The sequence below is a fragment of the Nomascus leucogenys genome, chromosome 6, assembly GCF_006542625.1.
Source record: "Nomascus leucogenys isolate Asia chromosome 6, Asia_NLE_v1, whole genome shotgun sequence".
NCBI lineage: Eukaryota > Metazoa > Chordata > Mammalia > Primates > Hylobatidae > Nomascus > Nomascus leucogenys.
The window spans coordinates 67,893,077-67,912,941 of NC_044386.1; the positions used below are offsets into that span (position 1 = coordinate 67,893,077).

At 40.3% G+C, this 19,865-nt stretch overlaps 1 protein-coding gene across 4 annotated transcripts in view; it reads right to left on the reverse strand.

Annotated features, from left to right (window-relative positions):
* RYR3 (ryanodine receptor 3) overlaps positions 1–19,865 on the reverse strand; it is a 568,187-nt gene that overhangs the window by 387,425 nt on the left and 160,897 nt on the right. For 2 of the 4 annotated variants that reach the window (XM_030814362.1, XM_030814361.1), the window contains exons 1-2: positions 19,435–19,485; positions 9,770–9,889 (exon numbers count right to left, since the gene is read on the reverse strand). In XM_030814362.1, the coding sequence (XP_030670222.1) occupies positions 9,770–9,889; positions 19,435–19,485 (171 nt within the window). Of the gene's footprint in view, positions 1–9,769; positions 9,890–19,434; positions 19,486–19,865 lie in introns of those variants that run through there. The other 2 variants (XM_030814359.1, XM_030814360.1) reach the window with 1 other exon arrangement.

Sequence of the window (19,865 nt, forward strand, 5' to 3'; positions counted from 1 at the left end):
AGATAAAAAAATAGTTGAAGAAAAAATGGATAGAGTCATAGTGACCTGTGGAACAATATAAAACAATCTAACATATAACTAGTTGGAGTCCCAGGAGAGAGTAAATATGGCACATAAAATATTTTAAGAAATAATGTCCCTCAAATTCTATACTTAATGAAAAACAACAACCAAAAGATCCCTAAAGCTCAGCTCATCAAAAGCCAGGCAAGACAAATTTAAAGAAAACTACCCTCAAACACATCATTCAGATTGCTAGAAACCTGACTGGGCATGGTGGCTCATGCCTGTAGTCCCAGCACTGTTGGAGGCTGAGGTGGGAGGAACACCTAAGGTCAGGAGTTCAAGACCAGCCTGGCCAACATGGTGAAACCCTGTCTCTACAAAAATACAAAAATTAGCCAGGCGTGGTGGCTTGCGCCTGTAATCCCAGCTACTCAGGAGACTGAGGCAGGAGAATTGCTTGAACCTGGGAGGTGGAGGTTGCAGGGAGCCGAGATCGCGCCATTGCACTCCAGCCTGGGTGACAACAGTGAAACTCCATCTCAAACAACAACAAACAACAACAAAAACCAAATTGCTAGAAGTCAAAGATAAAGAAAAAAATGTTAAAACTTTCCAGAGGAAAAGGTTTGTTACATACAGAAGAATGATGATAAAAATGAGAGCTAACTTTACATCATAAACAAGGGAGGCAAAAGTGCAATAACATGGCATCTTCAAAGAAGATGCAAGAAGGAAAAAAAAACTAAATAATGATTTTTTTATCCAGAGAAAAATCCTTCAAAATAAAGACATTCTCAGTGAAAAAAAAAGCTTGGAAAGTTTGTCTCCAGCAGAACTGAAGTATAAGAAACACTAAGGAAGATCCTTCAGGCTGAAGGAAAATGCTACCAGATAGAAATCTGGATCTAGAGGACAGGAAAAAAGAGCACTGAAAATGGCAAATACATTAATTTTATAAAAGGTTATTCTTCCCTTTTATTAATTTCTTTAAAAGACTATTGACATTCTGAAACAAAAATAAAAATGTGTTACACATTTTATAATGGGTAGAAATAAAATCTCTGACAATAATAGCACAAAAGATATAAGGGAATTTGTATAAATATGAATGCAAGGAAAACTGTGGTAAGTTAACGATTTATATTTTAATTGCTAAAAAAAAAAAAAAAAAAAAAAGGATTCAAGGCCAGGCCTGGTGGCTCACTCCTGTAATCCCAGCACTTTGGGAGACTGAGGTGGGTGGATCACCTTAGGTCGGAGTTCAAGACCAGCCTGGTCAACATGGCCAAACCCCATCTCTACGAAATATACAAAAAATTAGCTGGGCCTGGTGGCAGGTGCCTGTAATCCCAGCTACTTGGGAGACTGAGGCATGAAAATTGCTTGAACCCAGGAGGCAGAGGTTGCAGTGAGCTGAGATTGCATCATTGCACTCCAGCCTGGGTGACAGTGCAAGACTCTGTCTCAAAAAAAAAAAAAAAAAAAAAAAAAAAAAAAAAAAAAAGTATTCAAAAATAATACTAAGAGGTAGAGCTAAAAAGCCAACAGAGAAGATAAAATGACATAACTTTATTTTATTTAAAAGCAAATAAAGGAGAAACAGAAGAACAAAATCCAGAGGAGACAAAAGAATAGCAGGAAGGTAGACTAAAACCCAAGTATCTAATTATTACAATAAATGTAAATGAATAAAACATTCCAATTAAACACCAGAGATTGTAAAATGGGGTAGGAAAACAGTACTTACCCATATGTTGTTTATAAGGGATACATTTTAAATATAAAGACATAAATACATACATAAGGTAAAAACAAACTGATGAAAAAGATGTACCATATAAACAATAAGCGTAAGAAAGCTTATGGCTATACTAACATCAATCAAAGTACACTATAAGACCAAGGACAAATAGGACAATTTGATAATGACAAAAGGATCAATTCATCAACAAAAATTCTGAATACACACACACCTAATAACAGAGCTTTAAAATACATGAAACACACGTGACAGAACTAAAAAGAGACAAATCCTCAATCATAGTTTTTAACATCTTTCTCTCAATAATTGATAAAACAAGTAGATACATTTCAGTAAGGACATAGAAGATTTGAACACCACTACTGACCATCCTGACATCCATAAAACCTACATCCAACAACTACAGGACACACTGTATTTTCAAGACACCTGAAACATTCACCAACATAGACCATATTCTGGGCCACAAAATAAGTCTCCATAAATTGAAAAAGATTGGAGTGATACACAGAATGTTCTCTGAGCACATCAGAATTAAAATAAAAATTAGTAACAATTAAAACCTATATCCCACTGATTCATTGTTTAAAACGTCCACTCACTGATTAACACTTTTTATCTAACTCCCTCTGACTCTCCTTAATATTTTACTTTTAAAAGTCACAAATATTCTCTTGATTCTTACATCCAGGCTTTCAAAAATTGAATTAGTTAATTCAGTACACATGGGCAACTTAACTAAGCCAATCAACATTTTCTGAGGACCTAATATGTGTATGACCCTGTGCTGATACTAAACGCTACTGCTTAAATATAGTACTTCTGATGTGTTAGGAACTGCTGTAAAGCATATTACAATTTTAAACCTGTGTCATTGAATCTTCATAATAATCCTATGAGATAGGTATAGTTTGAAGGATGAATAAACCGAAGAAGAGAGAGGTAAAGTCATTTGCCCATGGTCACACAGCTAAGTGTTGGAGCCAGAATTACCAGTCCAGGCAGTCTGACTCCAGGGTCAAGTTTATTAAGCACTGTGCTATACAGAGCTATACAAAGTCCTTGATTTCAGTGCTCACGGACTGGTGGAAAGGCAGAAGAAAGTCAGATAAACTATCACAAATTAATGCAGTAGATGTTTTGCACCCCTCCTCCCCCATCTTACTGTGTCTGGGTACCTGTATCCCAATATAGAGGCACATAGTAATCTGCCTTAGATCCCTTTAGAAACCTACTTTGAAGAAAATACATGATACTCTCATTTATATTGTAAAATATTAGCTGTAAAAAATTTTAACACTGCTTTATGGCTCACTCAGAGCATTTGCATTTTACTAGTTCCTGTTTGATTTAAGCAAAATATATATTTCTAACTTAGGAATGCCAGACAGTCATAGGACAGATGTAGAAAACTTGTGGGAGGGGTATGGAGATGTGCCCAGGCATTTTTGAAGTCGAATTACATGGAGTAATATGCCTTCTTTACCCTTATGTAAGTTGGATCCACGATACCCTTTATTTCTGAATATTACAGAAATTAGACAGTGATTCAGGTTTGGAATGAACAATCTTCATGAAGTCACTTAACTCAGTTTAAATTCTTATAACCTTTCTTCTCTGTAAACGAGGGCAATGTTTGCTTTGTAGAATCATAAAGAGTAAATGAAAGCAGTAGGCACCCACGGCATTACTTGGGACACAGCACATGATGCCTGATAAATGTTAAAAAAAAAAAAAAAAAAAAAAGCCAAAACCTCAGCTTATACATCTCTCATATTACATGACAAGGGAGTTGTTTTTTTTTTTGAGACAGAGTCTCGCTCTGTCGCCCAGGCTGGAGTGCAGTGGCGCAATCTCGGCTCACTGCAAGCTCCGCCTCCCGGGTTCACGCCATTCTCCTGCCTCAGCCTCTCCGAGTAGCTGGGACTACAGGCGCCCGCCACCACGCCCGGCTAATTTTTTGTATTTTTAGTAGAGACGGGGTTTCACCGTGGTCTCGATCTCCTGACTTCGTGATCCGCCCGCCTCGGCCTCCCAAAGTGCTGGGATTACAAGCGTGAGCCACCGTGCCCGGCCGACAAGGGAGTTTTTTTTTTTTTTTTTAAGGTTTTATAATAGCTTGGTCTTTCATAAGATCTCAGGTCCATAGAGAATACTATGTACTAACATACATCAGAAGTTCAAAGAAGGGTGAACAACCTTAGGATGAGTCTGTCTCTGCAAATCTTCACAGACTTAATATTTTAGGAGGAAACAGTAATCTCTTTCTCAACTAAAGAATCTAAAAATAATAGAAAATAAGTTATTTTTAGCCAAAGATGCAATCTTAATTTATGTCATCTACATAATGATGTTTGCACAATAGCTAATGTTTAATCCTGGGTCTTCAGAGCCTACATAACTCTCAAACAATAGCACACTATTCCACCCTCATTCTCCAAACAGGAGATGAAAACAATAAAATGAAAATTTCCATTGGATTTGAAAACTGTATTTTTCAGTTTGAACAAGCCATGATCAGTAATAAAGAAAGAATTCCTCAAAAAAGAAGTGGGACTTCACTGTTAGATACCTAGAGCCTCAAGACTTTAGACATGCCACTGGCTTTTTAAAGGGCACTAAGGTCAATTGTTTTACTCCACCTTAGTTTCTTCTTCCTTCAAATCAATGAAACAAACCTTGGTCTGTTGAAACTTATTTTAAACAAAAAATAATTCTCATATTCTTCCCATTTCTTGATGATGATCTACTATTAAGAAAGGTGGAAGTTGAGATGTGGAAGGGTATTGGGGTTCCGGATATATCTAACAAGGCTGTGGTAGTTAAATAATTGTCATCATTGAAGATTACTGTGAGGTAAGTGTTATGACTTTTTAAAAATCCTTTTGAATGAGAATTTGACCTTCAGTTAACACTCCAGTTTTGTTCCCATGGTCACTTGATACAACCTGTATGTAAATCATGTTACCAGGGTACACTGCTTGTGGTGAAAAATGGTCCCTGATTGATAGCCTGCATGTGGACTGGGAAGACTAACAATACATATTTTAGAAAGGCATATCCTTGGAGAGCAGTGACTCTTGTAGCTGGGGCTGCCTTTGTGGAGTCCTCAAAAGCTATGCCTATGGAATTGTTACAGATATATTGGTTCCTGCGGTACCTGAGGCTTTTAAGCCATGGTGACTCTCACACCTGCCTGATGTGGACCCTCTCAAGCTCCTTGTACCTGAGCTGTCATCTCGGGATTGGAAATCCAGAAGCCAGCCCCTGAATTGCTATAGGGGTTTCTGCCGAAACACAGTACTTGACACATCCCAGCTGGCAAGCCATGGTTCCTGTCCTATGTCCTTCTGAGAAGACTGATGCCAAGTGGTCTATGAGAGTCTTATGAGTATGGATGTAAAGTTGAACCAAAGACCCCCCCGCCACCCCCTCAAGTGGACACTGCAGATACAGAATAGATAAGATGTAATGTGAAGGACCAGAGGGAAAGTATTACATTCCTAGTGCCTAGGAACACATTTTCTATTGAATAAAAAGGAAAGTAAATAAACATTTGCTATTGATAAAATAAAAAAGAAACATTTCCTCTCTCTTTTTTCTGGGTCTCTGGTTTTAGCTCCTAGTCTTTTTTTTTTTTTTTTTTTCTTGAGATGGAGTCTCGCTCTGTCACCCAGGCTGGAGTGCAGTGGTGCGATCTCGACTCACTGCAACCTCCGCCTCCTGGGTTCATGCCATTCTCCTGCCCCAGCCTCCTGAGTAGCTGGGACTACAGGTGCCCGCCACCACGCCCGGCTAATTTTTTGTATTTTTAGTAGAGATGGGGTTTCACCGTATTAGCCAGGATGGTCTCCATCTCCTGACCTCGTGATCCGCCCATCTCAGCCTCCTAAAGTGCTGGGATTACAGGCGTGAGCCACCACGCCTGGCCTTTTTTTTTTTTTTTTTTTTTTTTTTTTAAACAAAACAAGATACCTTTAAATTCCTGAACCTTTGCTTATTTGAAAGGGAGCTGAATAATACTGCTTCCATCAATTAATAGCAGTTTCAGGAGACCTTCGAGGAAGGGTGGACCATGGCATACAGGAATCCAAGTCCTGGGAGACTTCCCAAGTGCTAAATAGTCTTCATGTCTACAGCAAGTGTTAATGATCTTATACTCGTGCCGCTTATTCTTCTATCCTCTCATTCCTTTGCTTCCATATGATCTCCTTTTCTCAGGGTCACACACTAAGAATAGTTTTTGAGCACTTTATCTCTTTTTTTCTCTGAAGTCTTTCTTCTCCATAGAATTCATCTCAATTTTCTCAGAGTCTCAACTAGCTTAAAACACCCTTGACTAGAAATGCCCAAGGTCACTGGTAGGCTCTGTAGCCAGCTGAGAAGAATGGTGTTTGATGTCTGTGCCTCATGCCCAGTGCCAAGCTTGGAAACATACCTCCTCACCTCACTGCATGACTTCCATTAGGATCCAAGAACCTAAGAATGGCACAGCTCGTTGAGAAATTTGATGGTAGAGAATTAGGGCAACTATTTAGTAATAAGGGAGAAGACAACCAGCCAAAAGAGAGGCTTGCACAGCTGCAAATGACTGCAGGAAAGAATGAAGCTCTCGGAACCTGAGTTCCTCTAGCAGGCTGCTCTCAGGAATGGCGACAAGAAATTCTGAATATCTGCTCTATCCTTACCGTGAATTTGACCCTGTTTCTCTGTGAGAACCCTGATGGCACACTTCCCTCATGCTACATATAAAAGGGGCGCACTCATGCAAGGATGGTGGGTATGTCAACTGCAAACAATTTGTCTATCATTTTGGGAAAGCAGTTTAATAGTGTTCATGCTTCTGACACCATTAATTCTACTCCTGAATATTTACTCCCAAAAGCCAAAATAAACCAAGAAAACCATATGCGTATTATTTTCTTACCATTCATGAAGACCATATAGCAATATGGAACTGGCTGAAATAGTAAAAAAAAAACAAAAAACCCAAAACAGAGAATGTCTGAATAACCAGTATGAGTACAACTTTGAAAACAGACAGGTATACGTGGGCAAAGGCTAGAATGAAAAACAAATGAAAATAGTTGTGACAAAGTGGTAAAATTATGGATGACACGCATCTCTTTTTAAAATTCTTCAGTCTTATCTTGTTTGAAATTTAGAATGACAAATTAAAATAAGAACATCACTTAGTTAAATGTCTTAGGAAAGACATTTCCTCATCCCCAATTCATCTATGAGTGTATGACTTATCGTTTCTATGTCTGAGGGAAACAAAGCATTCTCAGATTACAACACACTGTTGTTTCTAATCTAGCTTGGGTGAAACAACGATAAATACAGAGCCATGTTTATAGAATTATCTGATAGTTAAATGAATTTGTAATTCCAAGACTTTCATTCTAAACCCAAGATTTTGTAAGTTCAGGGGCTGATCCATGATCTTTCTGTCTTTTACACAAAATCAGACCTTTTAAGTCAAAAGGGATAACAACTTTATACTTAGTATTATTATCAACTCTAGCTATTAAGTGTGCTGTATTAGTTCAGTACTATGTGCTTTATATATATTATTTCTCTTTATTTTCACAGTCCCCCTGAAAGATAATTAGTTTTCCTTATTTTAAAGAACAAGAAACTAAGTCCCAGTTTAAATATCTTATACAATATGAAATCATAATAACCAATGGTTTTATCAAGCTTACAATGTACTAGGCAATTTCCTAACCCATTTGATACTGAGAGCAATCTTATAAGGTAGTTACTATTAAATTCCCATTAAGCAGATGAGGAAACTCAGCTCAGAAAAGTGAGGTACCTTGTCCAAGGTCCTGGTTTAGCCAGCAAGTGGTAGAGACAGGATTCCAACTTTGGCAGTCTGGCTCACAGCCTGTGCCCTAAAGCAGGGTCCTCAACCCCTGAGGCCATGGACCCAGTTCATGGCCTGTTAGGAAACAGGCTGCACAGCAGGAGGTGGGTGAGTATTACTGCCTGAGCTCTGCCTCCTGTCAGATCAGTGGCAGCATTAGATTCTCATAGGAGCATGAACCTTAATGTGAACTGTGCAAGTGAGGGATCTAGGTTGCACGCTCCTTATGAGAATCTAATGCCCGATGATCTGAGGTGGAACAGTTTCATCCTGAAACCATCTCCCACCATCCGTGGAAAAACTATCTTCCATAAAACTGGATCCTGGTGCCAAAAAAGTTGGGAACTGCTGCCCTAAAGCACTGCCCTATACCCTACTCGATGGATGACTAGAAAAGGATACCACTTGTTTTCTAATTTAGGTCAACACACTTCCCATTGGATTGTCCTGCACCTCATTTGGCAGATGAGAAAACTGCAAACATGAGTGACTGACTTGTCCATGGTCACATGAGTAGCTCATGGTTGAGAATTAACTTCTTGACTTCTGATCTAATGAATTCCCTATTATCCCAGACTGCCGGGAATGAAAAACAAAACAAAACAAAGAACAAAAACAAAAAAACCTAGCTAAGAACAAAAGCAAATGAGAAAAGGCCTTAGGAAAATCAAGTCAAAGATCTTTAAAAAGATAAAAATTTTCCTTGTCTCTCTTCTATTCCATATATTTTAATGGGACTCTGGTTCATGTCTATCCTCATGGATCCACGGATCAGTGACCTACAAGGGAGGGAGAAGTACAAGAGGGGCTTCTGGGGGACGTGGCCATCACCCTGGACACCTGGTGTTCCAGATTTTAGCCAAACTCTCTGTGTATGTCTGTGTTGTGTATGTTTATGTGGAAAATGGCATGCCAATAGGTGGGTCTTTTGGAAAATGTTACCAATTTCTGATTTTTGTTCACGATTTTTTTAAAAAAGGTTCTGTGAGAAAAACTGAGCTTAGAGGGTGTGATGGTGGGTTTTACGTCAACTTGGCTAGGCCACAGTGCTGTTATTCAGCCAAACGACACTATAGGTTTTGAGGTGAAGGTATTTTGTGGATGTAATTAACATCTACAGTCAGTTAACTTTAAGAAAAGGCTATTAGCCTTGATAACTTTGGGATGCCTCATCCGATCAGATGAAGGCCTTCAGAACAACTGAGATGTCCTGGAAAAGAAGAAACTCTACCTCAAGACAACAGCATTAACTCCTGCCTGAGTTTCCAGCCTACTGATATTAACTACAGATTTCAGTCTCACTAGCCCCTACAACTGCATGAACTAATTTCTTAAAAGAAATCTCTACATACTTACCTACTTACCTACCTACCCACTCATGCACTCACTCACCCATCCACCCATCTGCCCATCTGCCCACCATCCATCCATCCATCCAGCTGACTTTTTTTCTCTGGAGAACCTTGACGGATATAGGGGTTTTCCTAGGACTGAAACGCACTGCAAGAATGCTGAGCACATAGATCCACTTGACACACAGATCATGAAAAGCAGAAACAGCCTGAAAACGGAGAAAGAAAAGTTCTGCTGAAGAGACACAGCAGTATTGCCACCATGCAGGCAAAGACCAGTGCAAACATTACTCTCTGCCCTCGTGTCACAGTGGGCAGACAGTTACAACAATCTCAGCGCAGTCAGAACTGAAAGGGGTGTGCTCACTGTGAAACACAGGCTCAGGCATCTGTCAGTCTCTGTAGCAATAAAACGACAGCAGGGAGTAAAGAACACACACTCAGATTCCTAGGAATTAACAGCAACAGAAAGGCATTCTGGGAGTATTAAGAGGACCTCTTCGGTCAGTGCTGACAGTGAGCTCAAAGCCTCCCCAGAGTCCTGGACAACACAGACAGGCAAAGCACCTCTAATTCTTCATAGTGCTCTGGGTTCCTACGTCAACGATTCCTAGGCTTGTGGAGAGTTATGGTTTAAACCAGATCTGCTTCCTGTTTAAAAAATAAATGTGTCCTTTCAAATGTCATCCTCATCACCATCTCCCAGCAGTATCTCCCCTAAATGACTATGTCAGACGCCAAGGTGGAGGAAGGTGCAGGGCGGACAACCAATCTCACCTTGGCTTCTGAAGTGGGTTCCAAGAAGCACAGGCGATTCCCAAGTCCCTCGGCTGCCAGGCAGAACTTCCTCTGCTCCTTATGAATGGTGGCGATGCACTGGAGCACCACTTCATCCTCCTGCCGGGAGAAGAGAGACCCAAACATGAGTAAGGGGAACTGCTGAGCCAGGCCCCAAGTCACCTTCCAGTACCTGAGTCAGGTAAGCCACCAATCCCTGACAGCCACGTGCTTTTTGTTTTTATTTTTAAACCTGACTATGGAAGGAGATTTTTTATTCACAGGACATCAAGGAGCATCTACCATGAGTCAGAACTCTACTTAATCCTGGGGTGAGGTCAGTGGGGGCAAGTACACATACAGCCAAGGCCTTACTTCTGAGAGCTGTGCAAAGCATATGGTCTAGGTGAGCTGATGATTTCAACACTTGGGCAAATGTGAAAGCAAATTTATACAATCTCTCCAAATATAGAATAAAACAGTAAGATAGGATTGAGGAGGATAGAGAATACAGACAAGATCAGGGCAAGGTGGGATGAATGGAGGGAAAGTGTTGGGGTTTCAGGTTGTGGAAGAGGCAAAATATGTTTTGTTGGAGGAAGGGAGTGTATGTGGTGGGCCACGTATTTGCCAGAGATGGTAGAGGAAGATATGGAGGGTGAAGGAGATGGGTGTTAGACTCACAGAAAAGGAAGATTAAAGATGCCTTGAAGATCAGGTAAGAGGAGGAGGAACTGAAGGTCAAGTAGAAGAACTGCTCTGAATTCCCAAGGAGTAGACCTCCCTCCTAAATATCAATCTCAAAAGCAGCCCTCCTAAAATTTCAGAGGCCCTGGAAAAGAGGCAGACCTCCATCTACACCAAAACGTTCGCTTCTTGCACAACCCTCCCTGAGGTGGAGAGGAAAACAGTTTCCTTACTAATCCTTCCATTCCTGTCCCTATCTGTCAGGCCATGCTCCCTAATCACCACCACATAGCTCTGGATTTCAAGCAGCAAACAGATTTCCAGGTGTGGTTAAGTTACGGAAGTGACCTGGGGGAGCCAGCTGGAGCCTCCCTCCTTCTGAGCATCTGGCCATCCATTGCCCCATCTCACCTCCATGTCCCTCAGTGTCAGAGATTGTCTTGTTGGAAAGTGTCACCAGAGTGTTGGAAAGGCAGATTAAGTAGAAATCATTTTTCTTAAACTGTGTCTAGAATGTGCCTATGAAATGAAAATAATAAAATGGTCCCATCTGCTGAGAGTGTGAAACAATTCACTATTAACAGACCCCTACAAAGATGTCTGCTTGTGCCCAGAGATAGGTGAGGGGCTACGGGGGAATGCGAGAAGCCACAAATTGTAGATGTATGAAAAGAAGAGTGGGAAAATACAGCTCCACAGTTTTACTAGCACTGAAATGTCACTGTTCATTATCTAAGTGAGTCAGAAACAAAGTCAGGAGTCTTTGCTTATAGTAAAATCAGAATTCATGGTCTTCCAAAAAACCAAACACCGCATGTTCTCACTCATAGGTGGGAATTGAACAATGAGAACACACGGACACAGGAAGGGGAACATCACACTCCGGGGACTGTTGTGGGGTGGGGGAGAGGGGAGGGACAGCATTAGGAGATATACCTAATGCTAAATGACGAGTTAATGGGTACAGCAAACCAACATGGCACATGGATACATATGTAACAAACCTGCACATTGTGCACATGTACCCTAAAACTTAAAGTATAATAATAATTAAAAAAAGAATTCATGGTCTTCATTTTAGTTGAGACTGACGAAAACTCCAGAATATCACTGCTTTAAAAGTGGGGGTTTAGTGAAATCTCTGAAGAGAATGAAATTTTTCCCCAGGTGTAGTGTGCCCCTAGATCCCATATCAACCAGGGGCGCTAGGATCCTCCTAATGGCATTGGTGGGCGGCGGTGGGTGGTGAGGTGCTCTTAGTTGCCAAGATGACTGAGAAGTGCTGCTTGTGTTGGAAAGCAGGGGCCATGGAAGTTAAGTCATCAGCAATGCAAGAGGCAGTACTCAAAACTTAACTTTCACACCTAGATCAAGAATACCCCTTATTGAGAAATAGTTATGTATCTATCCCACCCACAGTTAACTAGTAAAAAGAAAGAAACAAAACTTAAAACCCCCCAAAAAACTAAGACAACAACAACAAAACCCAGGCATTTAGAAATCATACAAGTGTAATTATGGATTTTTTTTTTAACAAAGGCATGAAAGTTGACAGTTTTCCCATCAGTGTGTGCCTTTGAGGTTCTCTTTTCAAGATCTCAATTCTCTTTCCCTTTCTATCCCCCAGGCGCCCAAACCACCAAGGCTTTGACCTTGCACTAGCTGCCTTGGGGTCTCCCTATTTGTCTTCCGAAATTTCCCCATCCTATAAGTCAAATCCCAAGCTGCCAAGAAACTAATGCAATAACATGCCCTGATTTAATTAATAGCCATTTGCAGAACAGCAGCCGTGCACCCATGTGTTCCTAGGTTGGGGCTCTGGTGACAGACAGATGGGTATGGGACTCTGGGCCAAACTGATGCTTCTCCAAACGATTTCTACTCTTTCTACTCTTTCCCACATTCTGTCTGGAACCTTCTGCTCAACCATGCTGACCTGGCTGCAGACACCACCTGGAGTGGCAGCCTGCACCTGCCTTTGCTCCATATAGCAGCAATTATTTCCATAAACCTGCAATAGACGGACATCTGGAGCCTTTGAGTGCCTGACACTGAAATCTTTGCACTGAATTCCATTTGGGATTATGAGATGAGTTAATTCAACCCATCTGATTACTCCTCTTGCTCCTGAGTAAAATACAAAACACAAGCTCTCCAATTAGAACACAAGTCTTTCTCTTCATCCCTGTACTGATTTGCCCTTTCTCCCCTAGAATTATCCTCCCACTTTTTTTCTCATTTTGCTTTAAATCAGATTTGGGCATTGCTGAAGGATGTCATTTCCAAGGAAGCACCCTTACTCGAAGGCTGCAAATTCTTCCACATTTTGTATCTCCTTTTCCCAGAAGCCTGCCTACTTCTCACATGTCCCAACGCCAAATTTGGACCTTACTGTTCTACCTATGTGCAAAAACTCTTCGGTTGGACCTAATGATTTCCACTCTGTTTTGGTAGCACACTGTCATGAACCTTCCATGTCATAACCTAGAATGATCCCACTTCTAAAATCCAGAACTGGACTATCCACCTTTACAAACCCATTTTCTCTCTTGCTTTCGCATTCCTTACTTTTACTAGATTTGCTCTATTTTATCAAGACTTCCAGTTCCTAGAAAGTGCTCTCATCCTCATTATTTCCTCTTTCTCAAGAACTCTTGAATTTTTTTTGATAGAGAAAATAACACAACTCTGGGGTTTTATGCCACTATAAATTTATGATTTCCTGGTAACCAATTTTCAGCTTGTTTCAACTCTATCTCACTGGAACACAAGACCACAAAATTTTCCTTTTGTAGGCCTCACAGCAGATTCAACTCTGTCAATATAAAATAACCGTACCTCCCATCTTTAAAAGAAAAACAAAATAAAGAGAAGAAAGTACTAAGTTAGAGGGTGCAATAATAAGCAATGGTAGTGGGGGCTGGGGGGACACTAAGACCTTTCAAACCCAGCCTCTGTCTTTTAGGATAAGAATATGATTCTCTTTAGTCATCGGGAAATAATATCATTAAGATCACATAAAGGTTTCCTGCTTTATACCAAGTAAGCCAAAATGTCTCTGCCTGGATTTCAGGTGCCCCACAGTTGAGTTCTACCTGACATCTCTAGCTTTGTCTCTCCTTCATTCCTATTGCCTTACTGTCTCCCAAGTAAGTCATGCCCAGGCTCCCTAAAATGCTCCTTCTTGAAACCCCTCCATTCCCATATTCATCTCTGTATTCTTCTAGTGCTCCCACCTTTCTGTTGATCCTTCCCATCTCCTCTATTTTCTTCTGCCATCCCTAAATATAAGGGACTGCTCAATGATTGGTCTTTGTCATTTTCCCTTGGCCATCTCATTCATTCTTCAGGCTTCCTGCTTTACTTCTGAGGAGCTGTTACTGTCTATACCTCCAACCTGGTGGTACTCAAGGGTTCCAAACCTCCATCTATTTTTAACTGCGGACTTACCAACTCTTCAAACCGACATGTCCCAGTGCACTAAAAGGCTTCTTTTTCAGTCTACCTATGCTTTTATATTCCCCAAGTTTGTTAAGAGCACATCCAACCTCTGGGCAACCTCAGCTTACACATCATTATCTCGTATCTCTGAGTCCTCCCCTTTTCCTGTATCACAGCAAATGGGCCAGCAGAAGGAGAGACTGGAGGTCTTGAGACCAAGACAAGGCTATTATTTGACCCAAAGCATTCTTCCCTAGTCTGCTACCAGAGGCATAGCTCTGGCTTTTCTTGCTGAAAATCCTCAATGGTACTCTCAAAAAACATAAACTTCCTGAACTAGTATCTGAGGCTTCCACATTTCCAAACTATCATCCTAACTTCTTCCCTGTAGCGTTGGGTTTCCCTATTTCCATGCCTTTGATCATGAAATCTCTAAAAAGCTGCCCTAATTTGCCCTAGTTTTTCATGTCCATATATTACCTATCCTTCTAAGCTTAGTTTAAATGCCACATTGTTTTATGAAGCCCAAGTAATCTCTCTGGTCTCTGAATTTCCATAGCAATATCACCATACTTTTTGCAGTGTTACTCACATGCATGCCTTCTCCCCAACTATATGTTTTTAAATGGCCAACATTTACTGATCCCTATGTGACAGGCACCATGCTTTACGCACAAGAACCCATTTAAGCTTCACATCAACACTATGTAAGCACTATTGTTGTCTCCATTTTGCAAATGAAAGCCTGTATAGAGCAGTTATATAACTTGCCTCAGGTCTCATGGTGGCAGGGGGCAGAGCCTGGTATCTAATCCAGGCAGTCTATATTGATGCACTTGCTACCACCACTTCCAGCTGACTTTGTACCCCTCAAAGGCAGGATCACATCTGATTCACATTTCTGCCTATCATGATACTCACCACTGTGGTATCTGATGTCTATTATGCACCCAATTATAATTTACAGAATGGGTATGTTTTTACATTGTAACCCTATTTAATTATAAACTCTATTAGAGCAGAAAACTTCTGCTTTCCCATCCAAGCTGGAAACATAATATGTTTTGTAAAAATGTGTTAATTAACTGGGATATGGACTCAGATTACAAGAAATTTCCCTACTTTCACCCACATAACAGGGTCATTTTCATTGATGAGTCAGAACTGAATAATTGAATAAAAAGGGAACAGATGCTGGCATTTAAAATAAAACAATGAGGCCTTGGAGTCCATAGCTTCTATTTCTTAATTATTGTTATTGATAATGATATCAACTATTCATTCTGGACTTCTGTGCCAAATACTATGCTGACATTTCCTCCTAGATTAAATTAAACTTCACAACAACACAACCACTTTAAGAACGAGAAAACCAAAACTCAGAGGGGCTAGGTAAATTTAATAACTGAATATTTAATGGCCAGTCACTATGTGCTACCATGTTACAGCATCTCAGCTTAATCCTTTCAATCATCCTGTCAGGTAGGTGCTAATATGCTCTCTATTTGATGAAATGGTTGAGGCACAGAAAGGTTAAGTCACTTGCCCAGTGCCACACAGCTTGTAAGTGATAGAGCCAGACCTTAAGCCCAGGACTGTCTGAATCAAGAGTCAGTTCTCTACCATGGCACCAAACTGGCTCCCTTATTCTAAGAGACTGACCTTAGCAATAGGTATGAATTCATGTCTGTCTGATTCTAAAGCCCATGGTGATGGTGTTGACAAAAATAGATGCTCCCAGCCCTGTCACATGATCAAACCACATTGAAACATAACCACATCACAGAGCACAAGGCCAAAGAGAGCAGCCAGAGTGCTAAAATAAATAAATAAATACAACAAGATTTCTCTATTCCCCATGATTGCAACACTGGAAGGGGTAAACATCAGCCCAAAACTTGCTGCAAAGGGAGAAAAATGAAAATCCAAGGTCTATTATATGTCAGCCTCCCTCCAAGCTATGTGGTTCACACACGCCAGCTATTCCTGTCATAGATTCAGCTTGTGGTGGTGTTGAGTGATTGTCCCTGAACAAGGATATACAGCCTTTGGCTCTCTTTGCTTAGATTTCACATTGTCACAGGTCATCTCTGACAAAGTCAAGTTCTTTCTACCATCCTCTGGCCAAAGACCTTTGAACTTGAAAATGAATGGATCTTGCCTATTTTATCCTTACAGCTTTCTTTCTTACACCTTGGCTCGCAGCCTGAGGGCCAGAACAATAAAGAGCCATCTCTGCTGGCTCTGAGCTGATGGCTGGGGAACCTTGGCTCTCCTGCTTCTCTATGGGTCACCTGTGAAGAACTCTTCTGGGACAAAACAAAATGGCTGACAGCCCTATTTAAGGTAGATCACCAGGCAGCTGATGACAGCCCTATAGTTAGATCTGCAAATCACTGGTACTGAGCAGCTCATGACCAGGAGCACGTGGGACAGAGTGCCATCCAGCAGATTTCATGTTTAATCGCAGACATTATTATTGCAGAGGAAAGTCCATAACCATGTATTGCTTTAAAAGGGAAGATGTTTCCTACCTACTCATCTTAAGCATCAGGCACTTAGGGAACTGATAAAGTTAACCTACTTTCTAAATATATGAAAGACACGGGTGTGCACTTATTTTAAGACTTTACCCAAAAGCCTTTCTTTTTTTTTTGCATAGTTGAATGATTTATTATGTTTAGCTTTTAATAACAATATATGAACCTGAAGTATATTTTTTCAAAGTACATATAAATAGGTCAATTCCTCAGGGTAAGGATGGAGACAACGCTGGAGATACTTCGTACTGAAGAGTGGTGAGAGGTGAAGGACTGACTGGCATTTTAAACAGCAGAAGCAGTCCTTGTTATCTGGCTTGCTCAGGGGTGTTAGATACAAGCTCAGTAGCAAATATCCCTCTTACAGGACTCCAGAATTTTGTAAAGAGTTTCTGTTCAAAATCCAACAGAATATACAAATTATTCACAGAAAAATATAGAATCAAGTGAAAACAAAAGAAGCAATGGGAAGAAGTCTTGAACAGCCTTGCCATGAAATATATTTCTTATATAGCCTAATATGTTATGAAAATCGAAGGGCTAAAAATAGAACACAAATGAGTTAGATAAAAATTATGTCCAGAGTTAAAAAAAGGAAAGTGACATTAAATCTGCTTTGAAGATTCTTGGTTGGGAGACGAATTAAGACAAACCTAGAATTTGGGTAAAATGTGGAATATATTGTTGCTATTATGATGCGATAGAGGATTGAGCCATTGCTTCACATTCCTGGTCAGAGAGATTCATATCGTATTTTGCTGCTCAACTTTTGGCTCCTTCAAAAATCCATAGTTTCTGCAAGATTAGTGGATGAAGGGCATTGTGGCATGAGGAACTATGGCACTTTGAAAGTAATTCCTAGCACAACTGATCTTACACTGGGGTTCATATTTAAAGAAGGTATGGTTTTGTCCATATATGAAATGAGCCAAAGAAACATCACAGATGCAGTGATTCTTCTGAGATCTGTCCTGTTTGTCTACATGGGAACCTCACATGGCTTACTTTTAGAACAGGACTTAGCAACACGGCAGGTCCTGAGCTGCCTAGGCTGAGCTGGCTTGTATACTCACCCGTTTTTTATTATTATTATTATACTTTAAGTTTTAGGGTACATGTGCACAACGTGCAGGTTTGTTACATATGTATACATGTGCCATGTTGGAGTGCTGCACCCATTAACTCATCATTTAGCATTAGGTATATTTCCTAATGCTATCCCTCCCCCCTTCCCCCACCTCACCCCACAACAGTCCCTGGTGTGTGATGTTCCCCTTCCTGTGTCCATCTGTTCTCATTGTTCAAATTCCCACCTATGAGTGAGAACATGCGGTGTTTGGTTTTTTGTCCTTGCAATAGTTTGCTGAGAATGATGGTTTCCAGTTTCATCCATGTCCCTACAAAGGACATGAACTCATCCTTTTTTATGGCTGCATAGTATTCCATGGTGTATATGTGCCACATTTTCTTAATCCAGTCTATCGTTGTTGGACATTTGGGTTGGTTCCAAGTCTTTGCTATTGTGAATAGTGCCGCAATAAACATACATGTGCATGTGTCTTTATAGCAGCATGATTTATAGTCCTTTGGGTATATACCCAGTAATGGGATGGCTGGGTCAAACGGTATTTCTAGTTCTAGATCCTTGAGGAATCGCCACACTGTCTTCCACAATGGTTGAACTAGTTTACAGTCCCACCAACAGTGTAAAAGTGTTCCTATTTCTCCACGACAAAAGCCTTTCTTAAATGAAAAATAAATGGGCTTTTTGGAATGACAAGACTACACACAGATTATTTCACAAAAATTAATGACAAGGTCGTTTACTTGTGTGTTCTAAATAGCAATCATTTCGACTATTTGCTTCCTTCAATTCTAAGATCTTTAGGGGTAGGAGCCTCTCCTTTGTCTATGAATCTTCAGTGCCTAAAATAGTACCTGGAACTGAATAGAAAAAGCACAAATATTTGTGAATTCAATGAAAGAATCGTATGTTCTGAAAACAAATAATTATATCAACAAATATGCTTATGTATAAAAATTCCAAAATAAAGATCCTTCTTAAAGGAATCTATGATACCCTGTTTGCTTCCACAATAGACCCATGAGACGTAGAAATATTATTAATCTCATTTTGCACACATTATGAAAATAAAGGTTACAGATTGAAGGAGCATAACTCCCTTCATCCAGTGTCTGGCTCTCAGACATAGTATCTCCAGCAACAATGTTTGAAGTTTTGTTGTTATAACTGTCTGTTTTGGGTTTTGGTTTTATTATCCCTTTGGTACTTCTTATTGTCTTAGAATGTGTCAAAAGTTAGTGAAAGCTACCCATCTCCAGTTTCTTACTACTTATTGTTAAAAAATGAAATAAAATGGAAATTTCAGGATACCAAGAGGCAAACTGACAGACTTATTTATCTTTCCTTTTTAAAATACTTTCTTCATTTGGCTTGTAGGATACTATTTTTTCTATTCACTAGCACCTCATACTCCATCTCCTTGGTTGCTTCTCCTCATTTTCTTCCCTCTACTGCTAGAGTGGTACTCCAGGACCAGTCCTCAGAGTTCTCTTCTTTACCTGTACTCTCCCCCTCTTGATTCCATTTGGTTACATGGCTTTAAAAAACAGGTGTATTTTAAGGACTCCCAAGTTTGTGCCACCACATTAAACCTCTTCTCTGAACTCGACTTGTGTTTTCAAATGCTACTCAACGTCTCCACTTGGATGTCCGATAGGCATGTCAAGCTTACTATGTCCAAAATCAGATTGCTGAGTATCTCCCCACATATGTTCCTTTTGTAGTTTTCTTTATTTCAGAACACGGCAACTCTATTCTCTGGGGTTGCTTGAGTGAACGGAGGGAAGAGAGGGAGAGATGAAGAAAGGAATGGAGGAAAAGAGAAAAATCTTGAGGTCATGTGATTCCTTTCCTTCTCTTACCTCACATCCACACCATCAGCAAATTCTTCCCATTCTACTTTCTAAATATACACGATTGTACCATCTTGCATCCTCTTCACCACCACCACCTAGCTCAGCCATCATCTCTTGTCACAACTATTGTAATCACCTCCAAACTCGTTCCTCACTGCTGTCCTCCACACAGTAGCCAGAGTCTTTTAAAAACCTGAGATCACATCATTTCACGACTTGAAAGCCTCCAATCACTTTCCATCTTACTTAAGGAAAAGGCAGGATTCTTATCTTACTATGGCCTACAAGGTCCTAAAAAATGCCCATCTTGAAACGCAAAGCAAAACCACAGTGGATACCATCTCATACCTGTTAGACTGGCTATTACCAAAAAGACAAAAGCTATGAAGTGTTGGTGAGCATATGGAAAAAAGGGACCTTTGCATGCTGGATGTGAAAACCATTCCCTGGGTGGGACTGGAAATTGGTACAGAAGTTACGGAAAACAG